Source organism: Dama dama, chromosome 31 (genome assembly GCF_033118175.1).
Source record: "Dama dama isolate Ldn47 chromosome 31, ASM3311817v1, whole genome shotgun sequence".
Classification (NCBI taxonomy): Eukaryota; Metazoa; Chordata; class Mammalia; order Artiodactyla; family Cervidae; genus Dama; species Dama dama.
The window spans coordinates 56,604,785-56,628,724 of NC_083711.1; the positions used below are offsets into that span (position 1 = coordinate 56,604,785).

The 23,940-nt window shown below is 39.0% G+C and overlaps 1 protein-coding gene across 1 annotated transcript; it reads left to right on the forward strand.

Annotated features, from left to right (window-relative positions):
- Positions 1 to 2,429: 2,429 nt before the first annotated feature.
- On the forward strand, positions 2,430 to 18,385 carry C31H3orf85 (chromosome 31 C3orf85 homolog). The gene is made up of 4 exons (XM_061134421.1): positions 2,430 to 2,501; positions 2,602 to 2,654; positions 16,401 to 16,534; positions 18,062 to 18,385. The coding sequence occupies exons 2-4, from the start codon at positions 2,606 to 2,608 to the stop codon at positions 18,149 to 18,151; spliced, it is 273 nt and encodes a 90-aa protein (XP_060990404.1). The 5' UTR covers positions 2,430 to 2,501; positions 2,602 to 2,605; the 3' UTR covers positions 18,152 to 18,385.
- Positions 18,386 to 23,940: the final 5,555 nt, after the last annotated feature.

Sequence of the window (23,940 nt, forward strand, 5' to 3'; positions counted from 1 at the left end):
GTCCTCTATCTTATAATATAAGCTATACCAAACCCATTAGCAGTCCAATCAGTGTAAAACTGACTCCTTTACTAGGTACTATGGTAAAATTTTGTTCTCAGGTAGTAACTCTTTGAGAATCTCAAATAACTTCACAAATGCAAGTGCTATCAGCAGCTTATTTTCAATAGGTTGGATGCCACTGCAGGCTTAGTACAGTGGTTATAAGGAAGAGTATTCTCTCCTCCTTCAACATGTGGGCTAACCCTCCACCTTTTCTTGATGCTGATGATGTCATTGAATTATATAAGCTGCACTATGCCCTCCCTATGAACACTGCATTCTCCAAAGCTTTGCAGTTTGTTGGTATCTGATTGCATTGGCAGCATGACTCAAGCAGAAATTAAAGTCAGCTTGCTCCTTGGTAGAATAAAGTCTTCTTTCTTTTCTGTTTTTTTATTAAAAAAAAAAAACTTATATAGTATTAGATCTGATTTCACACTTTTTCCTTCTAACATGTATATTACATTGATATGAAAGAGTCCAAGGGAGGTTACCAGGTCTATCAGACCACATTAAAGTAATAATTTCTGAAAATAAAGCATCAAAGTTGCAAACAGACTCCATCGATGAGTTTCATTAATTTATGTCGCTTGATATTTCTATTTTTCAAATACAGATATTCAAATTTCATCTCAAAGAAAGTTTCATGCCTCTATAATTAAGATTACCAATTTTTATGGGTCTGACTTTTTTTCATAGATCATAAGAAGAGAAAGTTATAGGGAACACTGTTTAAGCTTAACATAAAAACAGAACTGCTGTATTTTCGTTGTGTTTTTTTGTTTCTTTTGTTTTGCCGCCAGTAGGATAAGTCTGTATATTGATAGAAGAGTGCAGGAAAATGCTGACTCAGTTTAATGCCGTTAGGTTTAATATGAATTGGTTGATTCAATTAAATTCAATAATGTTTATTGGGGGCTGTTATATGAGGCTGTTGTATGAAAGGTTCTGTGCCTGGTGGGTGCCGAAGGCATACACATAGAAGCAAGATGCAGCCCCAGCCTTCAGGCAGCATGATCTACTCCGGAACACTGAAATGTGCACACAGAACCATGATGCAGGGAAGCATGACCAGTCCTGCTCCCACCCTCCTCATTTTAGGTCCTGGAAGTTGAGCGATCAAAGGAAGAGGAGAAGGGAGGAGAATCTCTCCTGCGGTTCTGTAAACTTCCAGTAAACAGGAAAGTACATAGTTTGCTGTTAAGAGTAAATTGTATAATAATGAATTTATTCACTTAACTGTTAATCATACCACTGAAGAAGGGAATTGTTTGAAAAATAAAAGCGAGAAAAGTGTTCTGATTTTCTCATTGTATTAAATGATATATGGTTTGTTTGCTTTGTTGGAAACAAACAAATTTACCATGCAGTCAAACCACTCCTTTTTCTTTAATTAAAGTTTTTCCTTTTTGATCTGTAGAATTATTTGCACTTGTAAGAGTGCCATACAGAGAGATCCTGGGCACCCTTCACTGAGCTTCCCGCAAAGGTAACATTTTGCAAAGCTACAGTGCAGTGCAATATCACAACCAGGACACCAACACTGACATATCTACTAATGCTACTCAGATTTCTCCAGCCTCACATGTACTCATTTGTGTGTATGTGCATGTGTGTGTGTGTGTGCAAGAGAGAGAGACTTAGTTCTATGGTATTTTATCACGTTTATGCTCACATATCCACCACCACAGTCAAGACACAAAATAGTTCCATCACCACAAGCGTCCCTTGCATTGCCCTTCTACACCCACACACACCTACCCTACTCTCTCCCTAAGCCCTAGCTACTAATAAGATGTTCTTAATCTATAATCTTGTCATCTCAAGAGGCTTATATAAATGGAATCATACAGCTAAGTAACCAGTTGAGATTGGCTATTTTCACTCATCATAACTCCTTTGAGATTCATCTAAGTTGCTGTGTCTATCAATAGTTTTCACTAAATTATTATTGGGTAGAAATTCATGGTGTAGATGGACCTCAACGCATTTAACTTTCAGCTCTTGAAGACATCTGGGTTGTTTCCACTGGTTTTCCAGTTTTTGCCTATTATTAATAAAGCTGCTAGGAACATCCTTATACAGGTTTTTGTATTAACATAAGTTTTCATTTCCCTGAGATGAATGTCCAATAGTGCAATTGCTGGGTTGTATGGGAATTAATTGTATACTCAGATTTATAAGAAACCGCCAAACTGTTTTCCAACGTGACTGTACCATTTTATATCCCCCAGCGAGGTCTGAATGATCCAGTTTTTCACCTTCTTTGTTTTGTTTTGGTATGGCTTTTTAGATTACATTAGTCCGTGTGGATGGTAAAGTTAGTAAATAAATACATGGCCCATATAAGAACAGCCTGTAAAAAGTCAGTCCAAAGAGTCCAAAGGGTAAAAAGGCAGGAGTCGTATAAAAAGTCATCTCAAGCAACAGTCTCTCTGACTGAGGTCATAGGGCTTCAGGTAGGCAGGAAGTTCTTCATGTTCTTGGAAGGTAACCGGTATGCCCTAAAGCTCTGCTCAGTCTAAATTTAAATAAATAAGTCTTTTGTTTCCAAAACAGGATCATGGCCTGTAAAATGCTTCAAGCGGCCCTGTGTTCAACATTGCTTATAGGTAAGAACCTATTTCTTTTTTTTCTTTATCATGTCCTTTACAACTGTCAGACTGATAGATAACCTCTTTTGACTTTTTAAAGAAATGGGCAAGCATGTTTTATTCATAGGCCAACTATAAAACATTGGGGAAGCCAAACTGTTGTGTCGTGCTGCGGTTTTGAACATGTTAGTGTTAATTGTATGTGTGATCACTTCGTTCCTAATTATGTACTAATCTGTCACTATTGCTAAATAGCCTATTTAACTGCTGCCTCTAAAGAAGTGCTCTTGTGTCCTTGAACAAAGAAAAATTTTAAATGCCTTTTAGAAAATGGAATATGTACATGATACAATTATGTGGAAACCTCAAGGTCCTCTGAGAGTGTGAATTCATTAACCTTTAAGGCAAGCTGTAGCTCAGAGAAGCACAGAAGGCACAGGGGCCAGATGATATGCTGCCAGACTGACCCAGTAACTCAGCGCCTTATATCTGAATTGAACCGAGAGGTCATTTCGTACACAAAACCGCAAATACTTAGAAAGGTGTACATTATTTTCATGCTTAAATCTTTATAATTTACAAACACTTCTGATGAAGATGTTTAAATCAGAATTTCTACTTTTATAAGCTTGAGACCCAACCAAAAGAAATGTGTATTTCCCTTGAGATACACACACAGATGAATAGTTATAGATACATACCTATATTTAGAGTATGAACCTAGATATGTGTGCTTACACATATATGTGTGCATAATTGGTCCTTTATTCCTAAGCATATGAAAAATTTTGACAAAGAGTTTTAATAATCTATATTGAACTTTGCATTTAGGACATGTTTAAACAAATAATTTGGCAAACTTTAGCAAAGTTCTTTTTAAGCCATTGTCCGCAAGGCATATAGAGCCATACCCAGTTACAGCCCACACCTCCAGATGAAGAAAGTGAGTTTGGTTCCATTTAAGAGGTTGATTATAATCCAATGGTACAATGCTTTGCCTGGACTGCTCATCCACACAATTGACTTGAGAGTGGGTGATAGTGGATGACTGCAAGGCCAGAAGCACTACTATTGGTCCACATTCCATCTGTGAACACAGCAGGGTCAAAAATACCAGCCAAAAAAGAAAATGGTTCTGTAAATGGACTTTTATAGACTTTCTTTAAAAACAAGTTGGAATTAACTTTAAGTCCAGTTGAAAAGAGAGTATGTTTACCTATAAAGACAACTGTTTTGACTAGCTGTACTTGATAGAAAAATAAATAAGTAAAATTAAGTAGTCAAAGTTCATGAAAGAACAAATTGAGGATCAGAATCCAAGGATGGAGGGATGTTGACACTGCTAGAGTAACCCTTCAGATCTCAGGAAAGAAGCCTTTACTACTTCAATTGGAGGAGACTGCAGTCAGTAGAACTAGATTTATTTGTTACACCAAAAACTAGTTCAACTGACATTTTCTAAATCACATAGCTCTAAAGTAGGAAATAACAGCTTGAATCAACTTTCTTTGTTTTTTCCCCACCCACCCATGCCCCATTTTTCATTTAAGAACATAGCCTATTCATCTGCACTTCCCTGAGCCCTTCTTCTCTCCATAAGAAAACAACAATTTTTTAAAGTTTGTTTTTATTATTAAAAAAAAAGTTTTCTCTGTTACAGATTAGTTGTCTAATAAATTACTTTTGTCTAGAACTTAATTTGAAGTAAGTAGGGAAGAGATCTCATTATCTATTTCCCTAGTGGGAATGCCGAAGAGCCTACTAAGTAATTAAATTTGTGAGCAGAGTCCCCAAATTATTTTACTGATTTTCTCAAAATAGTAATTTATACACCTTGGGGCTGATTCCCCGGTCAGCGAATTAGAAGTCCAAGTGTCACAATTTCATTAAAAAACAAAACAAAATCCTCTCTTTAGCATTTAGGTCAAGAATTGCTTTCTTCTATAATAAGACAGCAAGTATTAATACTACTATTTTAAATATTTATTGTGTGTCAGGGGCTTTCCATATGTTACCTTAGTTCAACTCTCATAATCACTCTGAAAATAGGTGTTATGAGTCTCATTGTGCAAAGAGGAAACTGAGGCTTAGAGAAGTTAAATGACCAAGATACACAGTCAGGCAGTGGTCAATACCAGATTCACAGGGGCATCGGATAGGTAGCACCGCACACAACTCCTCCTAAAAAAGTGATAGGGCCAAAATCATAGCCACTGGTTCCACAAGGAAAGGTCAGAAGTCAGAGAGCTGGGGAATTTTATCTGAGAAAATAGAGCCAAACAAGGACATAACTAAGAACTCTTCCTAGTCGTACCGATTTAAAGAAAAATCCCAAACTGAGCATATTCCTCCTCAGCAGGGAATATTGCAATGTGAATCAGCCATAAGTATACATATATTCCCTCCTGCATGAGATTCCACAAAGAAAGTGATATCATATGATATTTATCTTTCTCTGTCTTATCTACTTAGTATGAAATCTGTAGGTCCAAGCATGTTGCTCCAAATGGCATTATTTCACTCTTTTTTATGGCTGAGTAATACTCCTTTGTATATGTGTGTATGTACGTACCACCTCTTCTTTGCTCATTCATTTATCGATGGAAACAGGCTGCTTCCATGTCTGGGCTATTGTAAATAGTGCTGCTATGAACACTGGGGTGCATGTATCTTTTTGAATTAGAGTTTTCTCTGGAAGTCCAGGAGTGCAATTGTTGAATCGTATGGTAATTCTACTGTTTTTTAAGAGTCTGTTCTCCATAGTGGCTACACCATGTTACTCTCCCGCTGATGGTCTAGGAGATTCCCTTTCTCCACACCTTCTCTAGTGTCAGTTATTTGCAGACTTCCTGACCATGGCTTTTCTGCCTGGTGTGAGGTGATTTGGACTTGCATTTCTCTAATAATTAGCAATGCTGAGCACCTTTCCATGTGTCTGTTGGCCATCTGTATGTCTTCTTCAGAGAACTATCTACATAGGTCTTCTGCCCATTTTTTGACTGTGTTGTTAGGTTATTTCTTTTTTTAAAATTGAATTGTATGAGTTGTTTGCATCTTTTGGAAATTAAGCCCTTGTTAGTGGCACTGTTTGTGAATCTTTTTCTCCCAACCCACAGGCTGACTTTTCATCTGGTTCACAGCTTCCTTTGCTGTGCCCACGTTTTTAAGTTTCATCAGGTCTCCTTTGTTTGTTTCTGCCTTTATTTCCTCTGCCTTGGGAGACTGACCAAGAAATCACTGCTACAATTTATGTCAGAATGTTTTGCCTAGGTTCCCTTCTGGGAGTTTTATGGTGTCATGTCTTGTATTTAAACCTTTAAAACATTTTGGGTTTTATTTTTGTACACGGTGTGAGGGAGCATTCTCACTTCACCGATTTGCATGTGGCAGTCCAACTCTTCCAACACCACTTGCTGAAGAGACTGTACTGTTTTTCCACTGTACACGTTTACCTCTTTTGTCAAAGATTAATTGACTGTAAGTGTGTGGGTTTATTTCTGGGCTCTCTATTCTGTTCCATTGATCCATATGTCTGCTTTTGTGCTAATAATATGCTGTTCTAATTATTATAGCTTTGCAGTATTGTAACAGGGCACTTTAAAACCTGAAACAGCCCCACTTTACATTAGGAGGAAATATGGAAAGAGCACATATTTGGAAAGTGCTTCACTCAGTAAACCAGTACTTGGGGCTGACCCATCCATTAAAGAATTGGGGGTTCATGCCCATATTGTTGGCTATGGTCAGATCTATCCATAAAATGCAAGCATGCCTTCTGGTTTTAGACAGGGTGAAAAATAAATGGCCTGTGGTCTATTTCTCTAGTATAGTTCCAGCTCTTGTTTTTCAATCCGGAGTTAGTAACCAAGGGCAATTTGTCTTGAAAGGTGTTTTGTTTGCTTTTGTTTTGACAAGAGCCTTGAAGCTCACAGTTCTTCCCCCGCACCCTGTCAGCACCTCCAATCCTTGCCCTTGCCGTCTTCTCTGCATAGAAGGAATGGACCTTCTCCGTCATCCCTGCAAGTGCTCCACTTCCTCGGAAAGCCTATATTCCCTGATATAGTTTTAGTTTATTATATAAGACTTTGTTCTTCATTTTACCGACTCACTTTGGCTTAAGACTGACTGGTGCTCTCAAGAAAGTGAGCATTGAGAACACACTCCCTGCCTGTGACTAGATTCACTGAGCACCCTGTGTGCTGTGGAAATCTGTTAACCTACGCACATGCCAACATCAGTTATGGCTCTGGGGTTGGGAATCCCATCCACGTATGTAGGCAGTGGCCGAGGACTCATTACTGACTGGATCACATAAAAAGGTGCCTTTTGTGAGTCACAGATGTCTCTGTCCACAAGATTAAAAACTAATAAGAGCCCTACCAGCTTCAGAAATACTCCCCAGGAAGTTACGTGGCCATCCGTGGGAGCACGCATACGGGTGTGTGTCAGGGTGCTGAGAGTGGCTTAAAACAGATTGAAGTTTAAACTCAAGTGATACCAGTTTCTGTTTGCTTTTCAAAGTGCTCGATACATCAGCAACGGTAACGTCAATAATGCCAAAGTTCCCGAGTCAAAAGTTCAGTTTCGAAAGCGTTTTATCACCAGACAGATGGATCATGAGGGGCTGTGAGCTGGCGCTGCGGTTAGCACCTCTCTTCTCCAGCTCACTCCCATTGACCCTCTTCATTTTCCTGCCTTTACTTCCCCCGTTTGCCTTGCCCCTTTCCCCGTGACTTTTCACCTTTCGTAACCTTTGTAACCCCCGTTCTTCTGTCTCTCCTTCCTTTGATTTCCTTTCTTGATTTCTCTCCCCTTCTTCCTTCTTTTCTCTTCTTTACCATTTTCCCCTCACAATCCCAATTTCTCATCTCTTTATCCCTTCCCCTTCCCTTCTGTTTCTCAATTTTATGTGAACTGCAGCACAGTGAGAGAATACCTTATACTAAAATACAGCTCTTCAATCTTCCACCATGAAGTTTTGGGTTGGTGACCAAAGTTTAGAGTGGGAAGGAAAAAAAAATAACAATTTCACTATTTGTAAAGAAAATTCTTCACTTACAGAATTTTCAAATCTAAAAATATGAATGTAAACATGGGTATTTTAATCTGTCACAAAATTATAAAATTTGTCCTACAGAGAGATCTTTGAAAATTTTATCATGTTGCCAAGACATCTGTGTATTCTTTTCTCCTCATCTTCTTTTGTACTTAATTCTTAATGATCACTTATACTTTCTTTTAGTACTTAATTTACAAGCACACAAAATTGCCTGGGCACTTATTTCATCTTTTTTTTTTTCTTTAAGACATAAACATTTTAAGGACAACACCCCCCCCCAAAAAAAAAAAAAGTAAATAATAAATATTCTTACTACTGGAGTTGGTTGCCCTTCCCTTTTGCAGGGAATGTTTCCAACTCAGGGATTGAACCCAGGTCCCCAAGATGGCAGGCAGATTCTTTACCATCTAAGCCACCAGGAAACCCCTTAATTTCTTATACTGAGTTTTAAGGGCTCTACCCCCAGCATCCCATTCCTAAGCATTCTTGAGCTTGTGGCAGGACTGTGATGCTTACCTCCATGGTCAGCATGGACTCAGTATCCCCTACACCCGAGGGGAATAGCTCACTCAGGGCCTATCCTATGACACTGCCTCTGGCAGTCTTTCTGTCCCCACGAAATCCCTTCACATTTGCTTAATAGACAGTGAATCAGGAATGGCAAGCTACCACTGGTTGGAGTGTCCTTGTCTGTGCTCCTCTTTTTGTTTCCTGTTTCTTAGTGAGGCTCCGAGACAACTGACCTGTTGGGTTCTCTGACACCTTCTAACACATGGCACTCCACTTCTTGGCCCTGGTTTTGATCAGCTTGAGGAATAAATCAGGGTTGATTATGGAAGGCAGCCATAATTATTTATTACCGAGAAAGGCTGATGAGGCAAATGGAACATAGTTGGATCCCAGAATTTGGCAAATTTCCTATACAGTTTCAGCTTGTAGAACCAGAACAAAAAGTGTGCCCTCTGAGGGCAGCTCACGCTCAGGAGGATGAAGGACAAATGCGCTGGACCTGCCAAGTGACGCCTCTTGGATCTACCAAGAGGGAGCTGTCAGTGAGCCCCCTCTGTGCAGAAGGAAAGGGAGTCTGCCGTCAGACTCCGCCCTTCCGTTCTGCATCTTACGTCTCACATCAGGCCTTCTGATCTTTTTAGTGTATATGCCCTGCTTACTTGTTCAGTCATGTCAGATTCTTTGTGACCCCATGGAATGTAGCACTCCAGGCTTCCCTGTCCTTCACTATCTCCTGGAGTTTGCTCAAACTCATGTCCATTGAGTCGGTGATGCCATCTAATCATCTCATCCTCTGTTGCCCCCTTCTCCCCGTGTACTTAGAAATAGAAAAGCCTATTAAAAAGTTAGAGAAAAGGCCTGGGAAAATGCAAGGAAGTCTCAAAACTGGGGAAGCTGTGCTGTGCTTAGCCGCTCAGGCGTGTCCAACTTTTTGTGACCCCACGGACTGTAGCCTGCCAGGCTCCTCTGTCCCTGGGGATTCTCCAGGCAAGAATACTGGAGTGGGTTGCCATGCCCTTCTTCAGGGCATCTTCCCAACCCAGAGATCGAACTCAGATCTCCCGCTTTGCAGGCGGATTCTTTACCATCTGAGACGCCAAGGAAGCCCTTCCTATTACAAGTGCCATTTTCATAGTCATGAGCACAGTATATAGACCATTTAGTCATTTCTCCATTATTGAATTTAAAGACTCTTTTTCAACCTCTCCTGGGTAATGGCAATATGGGGAGTCTTTCCACTTCTGACTATACAGCTTCCCTTTTTAATATTTATTTTATTGATTATTTATTTATTTGGATGTACCACATCTTAGTTGCAGCTTATGGGATCTTTAGTTGAGGCATGCGAACTGTTGGCTGCAGTACATGGGATCTAGTTCCCTAATCAGGGATGGAACCTGGGCCCCATGCATTGGGAGCAGGGAGTCTTAGTCACTGGACCTCCAGGGAAGTGCTATATAGCTTCCCTTACGTCCACACTGCCTATCAACCCATGATGGGCACGCATCCATTTGTGCATAATGTGAATACATTTTTATTTGTATTGCTTTAATTGGCCAGGTGTATTTTGATTTCCCTTTCACTTATTTCCATCTGTCTCAGTTGGAACAGAACGAAGTCTCGGTAAATCCCTCGACAATAGTAGGGGCTGTTCCCCCTCAGCATACTCTATACACTTTCAATAATATAAAGCCATAGAGAGAAAGCAATCTTCAGGTAATGACCTATTCGCTATGAACATATTCCAGTTCAAAATTTTAGAGCTGAGAAAGACCTCGGAGACCATACGATCCAGGCTTGTTTTGCAGAGCAGAAAATGGAGATGCAGGAGAAAGAAGTGGCTTAGCGATCGAAGTTATTGCAGGGCCAGAGTAAGACTCCAGGTCTCTGACGCTTCTTGGCCTGTGTCGGGGAGAGCTGTGATCTTAAATATCTCCGTATTCTGAAGTGTCTGCCTTATTTCTACCATACAGGCTTTTCTGCAGAAGATGGTCCACAAATGTGTAGATGATAGGTTGAGCTTGACAGGTCCTATTAAAACTGACTATAATACAGGATGAAAGCAAGGAGGGTGTGTAGGGAGCTGGAAAGAAAGAGAGGAAGATTTTTTTCATAGCTTATGATTATAAAGTTTAAAACTAATCTGGTTGATACTGCCTACATTAAAACACACACACACATATTTAAAAACCAAAAGAGTAATAGAACTCAGGGTTCCATTTTCAATCCCCAGCAGTATTCTATAGGTTTGCAAACACGAAAGTCTGATCTTGCTCTCACTAACTTTCAAGGTTGATCAGACAGAATGAAAAAGGGAGGGGAAACTTCTCAAGCAGAGAGGATAATAGAATGCCCTTCTCTATTACTTGCATTTTATTTCCAGCCCTGCCACTGACTTACTATGTGACCTTGAGTGAGTCATTTCATTTCCAGATGTCAATTTTCTCATTTGTAAAGTAGGATAATAAATACTGCTTTCTGTCTTTCTCATGGGTGATGTTATTATCACCACCAATTAATATTTATTGGGTGCCTGTTGGGTGCATAATGCTGAGGTAGGAGCTTTGTTCTGGAAGGTGGGAAGAAGAGGAGATGAAACATTTTCCATAAACGTAGAGATTTACAAAAGAAAGAATTATTAGAGCTTAAAATAGCTATGGCTTATATTTTAAAGCATGCCTCTCTGCCAAGATTTATGTAACAGCATTTTTTCTTAGTTATTGTACAATACACCAGGATAATTACGGTACAGAAAATTGGTTTTACTTTTTGGATGTTATGTTCCATATAACATTATTTTAAGCAATTACTATACTTTCTTATGTAGCTATAATTTATATTCTAAACATAATTTATTTAGAAATATTTATTAGATATGGATGTCATTAGATCTATTTGCCTAGCCACTACCTCTGTTTCTCTTTTTTTTAAAAGAAAAAAGATCTACATTAAACATGTAATGCTGTAATTAACACCTTTTCAAAGAGAATGAAGAGAAATCTGAAAAGGCACTTATTAACACATCCTAGCTAAAACCAAAATGTTAATGCTGGTTCATCCACAGAAATCAGTCCGAATGAATGAGTTTCCTGTTCTCTAGACATCAATCCTGTCTGCCCATTCCTGCTGTCACTTACCAGGTTCAAGTCCTGCTAATCGCTCGAGGATTTGACGAGCCTCCTGCTTTGCGTCTTCACTCTGCTGTCTTCCTTTTAACCACCTGTTCTCCACATCCCTGACAAAGGAGTTTTCCAAGGTTAACCTGTGAATAGACAGACAAAATGTTGGCATACACATGCACAATATTATTCAGCCTTAAAAAGGAATGAAATGATGGCATATGCTACAACATGGATAAACCCTGAACACTAAGAGAAGTCTGTCAGATACAAAAGGACAAATGTTGCATGGCTTCTCTTCAGGTGCCTAGATTAAGCACATTCATAAAGAGAGAAAGTAAACGGTGGTTACCAGGGGTTGAGGGAGAGGGTAATGGGAGTTATTACTTAAAGAGTAAAGAGTTCCTATTGGGAATGATGAAAACGTCTGGAGATGGGATGGTTGCATGACACTGCAAATATATTTGATGTCACGCAATCACATAATAAAAGATGGTTCAAATGATATCACAATGAAAAGATTTCAAAAGTACATCTAGTCTTATCATTTTCCCTGTTCAGAAAAGATAACTATTTACAGAGTAAAGTCCAAATTCCTTGGTATGATGGTAGGATCTTCCTGAGTGTAGCTCCAGCTTATCTTTCCAACATTAACTCTGACACATCTATACCACGAACAACCCTACCTTTCAATCATGCTGGCGAAGTGAGGGTCACTGAGTCAAACAACATCACGCAGAGCAGTTCCCGGGGCCTTGCTCTGCTCCTCTGATCCTTGGCTCTCCAAGTTTTTTCAGTGTGGAATGTGTGTTCCTTGCTTCCCCTCCCTTCCTCTTAACTGTGGAAACCTCAGCCTTTGACACTTAATGCAGAACCAACTTCTCTGTGAGACCTTCCTTCCAGTATCGGAATTCATCACTGCCCTTTCAGATAATCTAGTCAAAATATATCGTCTTATAATTATTTTTCAATTCTGAATATAATATGCGTTTCCTAGTGGCAAGAGTTATTTACTGTTTATCTTTCCACACAGTGATGATTATAAGAGTAGGAATTAGGGTGAGGCAAGTAGAGGTCTTATGGAACAAAATTTGTATATAACCCTAAGAGAAAATTCCTTCTTTTTTTATACTTTTAAAATTGAGGTATAGTTCATTTACAATGTTGTGTTAGTTTCAAATGCGGCTTCCCTGGTGGCTCAGAGGGTAAAGAGTCTGCCTGCAATATAGGACACCCGGGTCCAATCCCTGAGTCTGGAAGATCCCCTGGAGAAGAGAATGGCGACCCACTCCAATATTCTTGCCTGGAGAATTCCCCAGACAGAGGAGCCTCGCGGGTTCCAGTCCATGGGGTTGCAACTTATCAAATAACATAAGAGTGAATTCTTTACTTTTTTGTATATTTTTAGTTGAGATATAGTTCATTTACAAGGCTGTGTTAGTTCCAAGCATACAACAACAACAATAAATGTCATTTATACATATGTATGTATGTATATATATATATATATATATATATATATATATATATACACATTTTTTCAGATTCTTTCCCTTTATAGATTTTGATAAGATACTGAACATAGTTCCCTGGGGTATACAGTAGGTCCTTATTGTTTTATCTCTCTGCCCCTCATTCCCCCACTATCCCCTTTGGTAATGATACATTTGTTTTCTATGTCAGTTAATTCCGTCTAATATTTTATGCCCTACTGACTTCACTTGCCTCATCTAATCTCAACTCTGGCATTTAGCAGTTTATATTGACACTAGTTAGAGCTTAACATGCATTGTTTTAGTTATCTACTACAGCATAACTCATTTCCCCAAACTTTAGCAGCTTGAAACATTAAATGCTTGTCATTTCACGATTTCTAAGTGTCAGCATCTGGGAGGGTCTCGGGTTCTGACTGAGGATCTCTCAGGAGGTTGCAGTAGAGATACCACTGGGAGCCTTGGTGCTCTTGGGAAACGACCGGAGCGAAAGCGTCAGGTTCCAGGCGGTTCTCCTGCACCACTGTTGGTGGGACGCTGCGTTTCCTCGATGCGTTGGCCTCTCCTTCAGGGCTGCTTGAGTGTCCTCACACGGGCAGGTGACTGCCCTTGGTGTACGCCTTCCAAGAGCAGGGCGCAGTGGGAGCTGCAATGCTTTTTATGTCATAGCCACAGAAATCACACACTGTCCTTGCCTCCGTGGTCTGGGATTACACAGGTCAGCCCCGCTAAGAGAGAGAGGGGACCACACGCATACTAGCAGGCAGGGATCTTTGGGCATCATCTTAGAGGCTGGCTTTCATAGACATGTTGCTTTGATTGTATTGGTTAGATTACCTAGCAGCTGGTTAGTAACTGTTATCTTCTGAAGTCAACATTTGCTTTTTACTTTTAAATCACTGAATAAATCAAACTGCTAGTTTTTTATAAATGGAGAATATGTCTGAGTCACTCTTCGATCCCCTGTTAGGAGTACTGTGTTTTGCACCCAGAGGCATCTCGACTGATGTATAATATCCAGAGAGGCCGTGGTTTCCTCTTTTTTAAACTATTATATTGAAATGTTGCTGACCAGCAATGTTGTGGTAGTCTCAGGTGGAGAGCAGATGGACTCAGCCACATGTACACATGCATCCACGCTCCCCTAAACACCCCTCCCATCCAGGCCATCACGTAACATTAAGCAGAGTTCCCTGTGCTATACAGTAGGTCCTTGCTGGTGATCCACTTAACATAAAGCAGGGTGTGCATGTTGACCCCAAACTCCCTGACTATGCCATCCCCCCACGCTTCCCCACTGGTAACCCTGGTTTGTTCTCTAAGTCTCTGAGTCTTTCTGTTTTGCAAACAAGTTCATTTGTGTCATTTCTTTTTAGCGTCCTCACGTAAGGGACATCATATGATCCTTAAGGGATATCGTATGACACTTCCCTTTCTCTGTCTGACTTACTTCACTCTCTATGACAATCTCTAGTCTCATTCCTGTTGCTGCATATGGCATTATTCACTCTTTTTAATGACTGAGTAGTATTCTCTGGTGTATATGTACCACATCCTCCTTATCCACTCAATAGACTATCATTTTCCATACCTGATTGGAACTAGAGCTTACTAGATTGACAAACCAAACTAGCAATAATAGAGCTGATAACTAGAATCCTGCTTAGAACTCAAGGCCAATCTTGGGAAAGCATTAGATCATAAGGAATGTGTAAGTAATGATTATTTCCTTTTTTGCCATAAACAAAATATTTTTATAATCTGATCCCAAGCAACCCTCCCTCTTAGTAACAATATAGTGCAATGGCTCTGAAGGGAGAATTCTATCTCCCTCTCCCACTAGCTCTGCGGCCTTAGACCTATTATTTAACGTTTTTGTTCTTTAGTTCCCTTGTATACAAAATAAAGTGTTAACAGTACCACTTCTTAGGTTTGTTGTGAGTATTAAATAAGGGCTTCCCTGATAGCTCAGTTGGTAAAGAATCTGCCTGCAATGCAGAGACCCCGGTTCATTTCCTGAGTCAGGAAGATCTCCCGAGAAGGGAAGGGCTACCTACTCCAGTAAATAAAGTAATTCAGGTATAATATTTAGCACAATGCTCAATAAATGTTAACCAAATTTATATAAAACTCTAATCCAGCCACCTCTAACCACTGTTTTCAGACATTGGTCTTGTAGATTCCTAATGTCATACCTCTGTTCACATCACTTTTTAAGCTTCAAATTAAAAGACTTTCCCCTTCTTTCATTATGCTAGACATAATCTTTCCTTATGCTAGACATAATCTTCCCTTCACAAAATAGGTTAAGCATTTCTCTGACCATGAAAATATCTCTTTGTGCTCTGGTACGCCAATGCTTCCTAAGCGCCCTTGAAAGTAAGTGAAATTAGAGAGTTTTAGTCGCTCAGTCGTGTCTGACTCTTTGCAGCCCAATAGACCATAGCCTGCCAGGTTCCTCTGTTCATGGGATTCTCCAGGCAAGAATACTGGAGTGGGTTGCCACTTCCTCTTCCAGGGGATCTTCCCAACCCAGGGACCAAACCTGGGTGCATTTGAGGCAGGTTCTTTACCACCTGAGCCACCGGGGAAGCCCCCTCACACAGTCAAATCCTGTGTATCCTTGTTTCGTTTTGTATCTTGGACCCTTCATCCCCTCTCCTATAGAAGGGAGGTTTCCTATTTATAGATCCCTGTAACCCTAACCTATATAGATTATTGGTCAATGAAGGCTTGTTAATGATGAAGACATAAAGTGTCTAATGTAACGTTACTTACAATTTGATTAATAATAAATGCTTCTTTGTCACAAGCAATGAACAGATTTATATCATTACCATGAATAAGTCAGGAGTATGTTCTTCCTTTATAACATGATTGTGTTTTATTCAAGAATGAAAGCATAATATAGACTGTTAAAATTTCAAGATCCTAAAGAAGTATGGGTTTTTTAAATTACTTTTTTCTCAATTCTAGAGTGAGAAGAAGGTAGAAAATGCAAGCCTGCTTGCATTTAAAGAAGGCTGTTTCAATGTTAACTATTTTAACTACAGTTTCAGATTGGGGATCAGTCTACTTCAAAACGAAAGATACGTTCTATTTTAACAGGCTGAGAAAGCAAAAATAAGATTGTAGAGTTATGGGTTTGAACCAAGTGGTTTACATCTATTAATTTATCCAATCTTTATAGTAAGCCTATTATTGTCTGTGTTATTATTGTTTTCATTATTATTATATCTCCTTACAGATAGGAAGCTCAGAAAAACTGAGCAACTTGCCTAAAAAAGGGATAGAGCTGAAGTTTGAATTTAAGTCTGCAGTCTCCCATACATGAACAGAAACTCTGAAACTCCTCCCCATCCACCACACAGCACTGGCTGCATGCTGTGTGGTACCCAGGTCACAGAGGGTGATGACAGGGCAAAGATGCCACAGGACTGAGGGGCGGCCAGCGGCCCCCGGGCACAGATGTTTCCGAGCTTCCTTCTTAGGTGTCCTTCCTCGCAAACGCCGTGGCTGCTTTAGGAGGAAACACTGAGATGTGAGCTGTTGCTTTAAAAGATGCTGTTGGACTCGATTACAGGGGTACTGGGAGCACCATTTTTACTGGAGGACCCAGCAAACCAGTTCCTACGTCTCAAAAGACACATATATTTGCAGGATTACTGGAAGCCAGATCACAGTCCGAATACGTGGGGAAACACGCTGGTTGAACAGGTATTTGCATTACAAACAAAAGGCCCTTCACTAGCTCCCTTTTTAATAAAAATGACATTTTTATTTTGTATTGGCATCCAGTTGATTAACAACGTCGTGTTCGTTTCAGGCATAGCACAAAGTGGGTCAGTGATACACAGACACCATCTCTATTCTTAAACAAGCTTGGCAGCAACCGGCATTAACATACCACCAGCCCAGTTCCTATTTTTTTCTCTCTAGCTGTCCTGAGCTATACCTGCTCTTTCCTCCCCATGAAGAGGTTTCTATCTGGTAAATCCCACCTCCTCCTTCAAGAATAAGATCAAATGTCCCCTTCTTTCTGAAGCCTTTTCTTTCTTTCCAGGAAGGCATCTGTCCTTCCTTCTTCTCTCATCTTTGCAAGCTGATCACATGTGATTAGTTCTCAAATGCCTCCCTGGAATTATTTGTTGCGTGCACCTGATCTCCCTACCTAGACTAAAAATGTAAGGAGCTCGTCTTATCCACCAAGGTCATTATTCTCAAGTTTCAGTGAATTAATTATTACATGGTTGGGCAGGTGGATGGAGGGATCATGGTCATATTTTAGTCCCCTCTTGGCAGTTCACTAGCTAGTTTTTCTCTGTGATAATTATCCAACCCTTTACTGTCATTCTTTCATTGCTTGCTTTTTGTTCATTATCCTATTTATTTGTATTCTCACCCCACGAGAAATGAATAAATTTTCATTACCCAGTTTTATTTCATTCTTACTTTTTTGACGGAAGACGACATTGAAACTCCAGGCCAAATGAAATTGCTGAATTATCTGAGGATCTCAATTATTCATGACTTTCCGCTATAATTTTGCAATTTAGGAAATAAAGATGTACAATTTATTGATTAATTAATTAATTCCTTCACTTATTTATTCTTTCTTTTCACTGTATCAGGCTCTGATTAGCACCAGTCATAGGGTATATAAATAATATATTTATATAACATAAAGTCAGAAAGGAATTGAATTGTCCTTATTTTGCTGGGGCCTGGGTCTCATCCTTACTCTGCTTGGCAGGATTTTAACTGGTTTACTAGGATCAGCTTGTTTCTGCTTAGCATTTGTTGGTGTAAAACACCAGCTTGAATAATGAATTTAGTTTTATGCCTGTTTTTCTCCAACAGGCATCATTTAGAGGTATTAAAACAAGACATTTGTTTATTTGGCAAATGAAATAATTACATAAGCTGGTAGACTGGGTCTTCTTTGTGGAATATTGAAATTTTCAAGCACATTTCTGCCTATAATTGTAGACTATTGCTATAATCAACTGACAGTTACCATAATGTAACAAGACTCTACTGCATTTGTTCACCCTGTGGCCCCATATGTACTGCAAAGTATCTGAGCACTTAAGTAAACAGGTCACTGAAAGTGTGAAAACCAAATCTTACTCTTCCATAGCATTTCTCTCAGTCTTTCAGGAATATCTGCATGCTAATCAGAATAAATTGATGAGACGTGTTCTAAATACTGAGAGATCATGACTTAAGTTTCTTTTCTTGCAGGCTCATGAAACATGGACTGCTTTGAAAACGACAGCACAGTATTATCTGAATCTGAGTACTTTCACCCTTGACATGTCTACTGCCCAGTAAATGTACCTCGCTGGTTAAACCAGGATAACAAGAATAGTGGGACCCAAAAAGTGGCGATGTACCCCAACCACCCGCTTTGGCAAATCCACACCTCTTACTATATTATTTATGTCTGCCTCATGGAGCTGTTGAAAGGAGTAAATATGGAAATCTGCACTGATCCCTCGAATTAGAAGTTCTCAATAAATGGTAGCTCTTGAAATGAGAACTGAAATAAAGACTGTAGTAACAACATCTACCAAAAAGGAGCTTTTATGGGAACAGGAAATATAAAGCAAAACGTAGTGTCATTAAAACTCTCTGTCCAGGGACTTCCTTGGGGGTCCAGTGGTTAAGAATCTGCCTTCCAATGCAGGGGATGAGAGGTCAATCCCCGGTCGGAGAACTAATATCTCACATGCCGCAGGGAAGTCTGGGCAGCAGAGCTGTGGAGCCTGAGTGCTGTGGATCCCAAGCGCTGCAACTGGAGAAACGTCTGTGCGCCTTAACGAAAGATGCCGCATTCCACAGCAACGGTCCCGTGGGCTGCAGCTGAGTCCAGATGCGGCCAAGGTTTTAAAAAATAATTAAAATTAAGAAAACTGTCCACAAAGGAAACAAAACAAAACAAACCTCCTGTTGGTAACTCCTGCTTTCTACTGCCTTTTCTTTGAGAGAGTTAGTTCACTTTCCATTCAAGGAAGGAAATGGAATCTCTCAAATGGAGTTGGTCCTCACCTCTTTTCTTCAATATTTGTCACTTCCTGAGCAGCAACAAAGCCAATCTATTCCAAGACCATACTTCTTTTAAATCAAAGCTGTACTGCTGTGGGCAATAGAAAACAAAATCCTAACTCATTTTGGCAAATAGATGATGACTAGGAATCCAGTGGAACCCACAAATCTGTAAGCCTTCCTTAGAATATTTGTAAAATTTGTGCAATTTTTGTATTCTGGTTAATAATATATTTATGATTGTTTCAATATGAAACAACAATTTTAAAGAAGTCTCACATCCATTATCAGTCACTGCCCATCCCCACCACGCCCCAGCCTCTAATAGCCACTAATAAACTTGCTGAAGCTATTTTTTTTAAAGGAAGAAAGAAATAACATCTTAAACTTACCAGTCATGTGCTTTTATTCATCTTTGCAATAAAGCTGAAAAATTGACTCTACAGAAAATTGGACTACATTTATCCTATAGTTTTCCATATATCCATGGAATACTTCAGTAGTCTAGTTTGAGAAGTGCTGAGAGATGATATAACCAGTCACCAAGACACTCGCCAAAATCACAGATAAGTGGATTTGCCCTCAAAAGTCCATTTCTCTGTATACCTGCATCAATCGTTCTCTGCAGGGATTTCTTTTCGTAAATAGAAGCATCCCCTGCAAGACCATAGTTGATCTAATGGTCTTAAAACAGTCTTGAACACTTTTTCAGCAGCAAAAACCAGATGCCAAGAGCTGTACTGTAACGACGCTACTCAGCACTTTCTTCTCCAAAAGGGAACTGGCGGATACTCACTATTCCACATTTCTTATCCCATCCCTTGGAGATATTTTCAGTGAGAAATTTGAAGCTAATGAATAATTTATTATGTTAACTGTTATCCTTTTCTAATACAGATAAACAGATTTTTCAATCAAAGCACAACTAAATGAAACAAAATAAATCATTTGGTTTTATACTAAGAAATAAATTTGACAACAATAACATACATTTTGCTACCATGAAGTTCTACACTTTCATTGTTTAATAAAAAAAAAAAATAGAGAATGTCTATGTATTGCTCAGGGATCCTCAGAGTCAGAATCAATAGAATGTGTATATAAAGAGATTAAGGAATCTACTCATGTTTACAAATGCTGCAGAGCCCCAAACCACAGGATAGGTTGGCAGACTGGGGGCCAGAGAAGAGTCAATGTTACAATTCAAGTCTAAAGACCACTGGGCTAGAAAACCAGGGAGGAGCTAATCCTGCAGTCCCAGTCCTAAAGCCATCTGCTGGCAGAATTCCCTCTTGCTCAGGAGAGGCCAGCCTGTTATTCTATTCAGGACTTTAACTGATTGGATGAGTCACAGAGGGCAATCTGCTTTGCTCAAAGTCCACTAATTTAAGTGTTAATCTCATCCAAAAGCACCCTCACGGAAACACGGAGAATAATGTTTGAAGACATGTCTGAGCAGAGTGACCCAGCCAAGTTGGCACATAAAATTAACCATTGCAACCTATTTTAAGTGATGAAACTGTCTGCACACACACACACTCAGTTGTGACTGGAGCGATATATGGTAGGGAAAAAAGAAAAAGACCTTGATTCATTTTATTCAGTATAGCATAAGAAAGAATCTTGGTGGATTGTGAGGCACTAATGGGAAGTTATAAGTTAGCTACCATGTTGATTTTGAAGTAGGTAACATTAAGAAACAATTCTATAATTAGATTGTTCTCTGATCAAACAGCATGGAAAGAAGGTTTCTTATTTAAAGATGACTTTATGAGAAATCGGTACAAATTAATATATCAGAAAATGAAAAACAAAGGAAACCTAGGTCTACCTAAAATAATTTATCTAGAAATCTAGTGGTTACCTTCCACATAGCTGAGCAGGAAGTGAGTAGTCAGTTGTATAGACACATTTTAAGAAAACCCAGATACCACATATTTAGCATCCACATACAAAATTGGCTTAGAAGACAACTCTGAATTCAGTGTTTAAATAAATTGATTATATTGAGATACCAATTATCTGGTTGACTCTATTTAACTGATTATTTTCACAGTGGTATGTGAATTGATATAGTGATTTTTTTTTTTCTTTTTGTGGGGGAAAGGGGATTTTTTTAAGTCTATATCTAATTTATAAACCTTACATAAAGGTATATATAATTATATACATTATATACATATATACATTATGTGCATAAAGGTATGTATAATTTATAAACCTTACGTAAATCTATGTAAAGACTGAAGACCCTCAACATTTTTAAGAGTCCAAAACAACCTAAAGCAATCTGGACAGTATTAGGAAAAATAGAGAGGATCAGAGACTACCCTTCTGGTCCTTTACTTCCCGAGACTCTACACCACCTCTGTGGCTGGGGCGTTTACATGTTCTACTGCAGCATTAAGAACATACATGCTGTGGTGACCCTGAACTCTTCTAACCAGAAAGTTTTCATTTTAGGGCTTAAAGGGAACCATGTTGATTTACTCTCTTTGTCTGATTGATTAAAAAGGCCAGTATTTAAGTGGAAGTGACTGGTAACGATATTACCACTAAATTCAGACTCCACTGAGACTTTGGCGCAGATTTGAAGCTCACCAACTTCACTCTCGTTACATTATCTGCTAAGTTTTCAGCATTTTTTTTAATAGAACCAGTTAACCAATATGCCAAAAATCAAATTGATCCTTTCGATGGTCTCTTAGATACTCTGCCCTCCAGAATTCCTGAAATGCTGTTTCATATGGTTTCCCATTAGATGCTCCAGTGCTAAACTAGTCCAAGGAAACAATTCTAAGTCTTCCTCAATGCAATTCCTAAGAAGCATGGCTCTAATATTGTTATATATCCAAAAATCTGCCATTGTTTTAAAACTCTTGGCTGATTAAGAGGGGAGAAAATAATTTTTTTAGTGACATAGTCATTCTTGTGTACTATTCTGGACAGTTTACGTACTTTACTGTATTAAATTAGGATAACATTTTGACAAGGCAGGTCCTGCAGATCCTACCTTAAAGAAAAAAATAAGGCTTAGATACATTCTGCTGATACAGCTAACTTAGAGGTAGCTCTAAAGTGGTAATTAGAATGTCTCCCCTTATATACTGACTTCACCATTGCTGGCTATGCCATCTTGTGCAAGTAACTTACCTCTCTGGGCTCAGTTTCCTCTTCTGTAATGTGGGAATAATTGAACATACTTAATGTGAGGAATGCTTAAAATGGCATGCAAAAAGCACTTAGAACATTGCCTGGCACGTATACAAACACTCAATAGAAGTTAGCTATTACTCTTAAGAAAAGGAAAAAAGTGAGCTAGTATTCTTACCTTGCCAAAGGTTACATGAAAGTTCATGTTCTTTTCACTTACCACAATTTTGCTCTAGAATTCTGTTGCCCAGAACGCAAAGCTCCCCATGGTCTGGCTGGCCTCTCTCCTATTTATTTCCTCTACTCCCCTGAAATACTCTTGCTCCTTTGCGTCATTTATTGATCCATTTTGACTACATTTTATACTTACAGTGTATACTTATACTATTATAGTATAAATTTATACTATTACACTATTTGATTACGCTTTTTAAGATCAAGATTTACAAGAGATTTACATTTGTAACTCCACCAGTATCCAGGATGGTGATGTGTATGCAGTGAGAATTTGATGAGTAAATTGGTACTATTTACGAAGATGCTTATCAAGAAGGTAAGTGGTATATACAAGATTTTCCTGCTACCCTTTACTATAGACCAAATGGTTGTAACTCCAAAATACATATATTGCAGTCTAATCTCCAGTGTACTGGGTTTGGAAGGGGGAACTTTGGGGTGATTAGGTCAGAGAGGGGAACTTTCACGAATGGGATTAGTCCTTTATGCAAAAGACCCTAGAGAGCTCCTCTGCACTTTCTGCCATGTGAGGACGCAGCAAGATGTTCCTAGAGGACGTGTCTAGGAACCAGGAAGCGGGCCCTCACCAGACACCAAAGCTACTGGCGCCTTGATGTTGAACTTCCCAGCCTCCAGAATCACAGGAGATAAGTCTCTGTTGTTTATGGTATTCTGTGATAGCAGCACACACGGATTAAGGCACATTCTTATATCCGTGGTCAGACAAACTAATAAGATGCAGTATAATTTATCCACATGCTGTCCAGTAAATCAATAAGGGAACTAAGAACTCAATAATATTTGTTTTCATTTCAGGCCTTTAGTTTCATCTACACAGCAGATCCAATCTCAAAAGACAACCATCCTCCTGTGCCAATTCATTATAATTTAGATAGAATAACTAATGGATGGGAGTACTGTACATATAGAACAAATTAAAAATGAAGTTATTTATTTTCATGTGTTGATTTTACTTATTCCACTTATTTTCTTCAAATTGATCTAAAACATCTTAGACAATAGAACCAGCAGAGAATATATATATATATATATATATATATATATATATATATCTCACACTATTATCTTCAATGATAGAGACAGCCTGAATGAATTTTATTGAAAGTAATTTAACATTGACTGGTTAAACATATAAACTACCCATCTGAAGCAGAGATACTGCCAGACTCCTTCAAATTAGAGACAAAAAATAAATGTCTGGAGATTATATCACAAATTGGAACTGTCTTAGATGGCAGTTCATATGTAAAAATAAAATAAATTATATAAATTCAAAATATTCTATATCATCCATCACAGTGACAAAAGCAGCTGCATTTTCTCCTTCCGATCATAATATTTTTTTAACAGATAATTTCAGGAAAGGTATGACTTCTTAGTTCTACCCTCTTTTACTCCATCAAAAGTGCATTTTAAAAAGTTCCTTGATGATCTTTAATCCAGGTAACAACTACAGAGAAAAAAATGACTGGTGTCACTGAAATTTTAAAAGCCTTTAAATTTTCCATGCACAGACTCTCTGACGTTTTTCTTGAGAGGCCTAAAGTTTACATCCCAGTTCTGCCCCTTCGCTGGGGGCGAGGAGGATGAGGTCTGGAATTGAAGAATGCGGGCTTTCCTGGCGGCTCAGGCAGCAGAGAAGCTTCCTGCAATGCAGGAGACCT

Coding starts and splice junctions, on each gene's coding strand:
- C31H3orf85 (XM_061134421.1), top strand. CDS start 2,606: ATGGCCTGTAAAATGCTTCAAGCGGCCCTGTGTTCAACATTGCTTATA. Junction 2,655..16,400: donor GTGTTCAACATTGCTTATAG/GTAAGAACCTAT, acceptor ACTCGATTACAG/GGGTACTGGGAGCACCATTT. Junction 16,535..18,061: donor GAAACACGCTGGTTGAACAG/GTATTTGCATTA, acceptor CTTTTCTTGCAG/GCTCATGAAACATGGACTGC.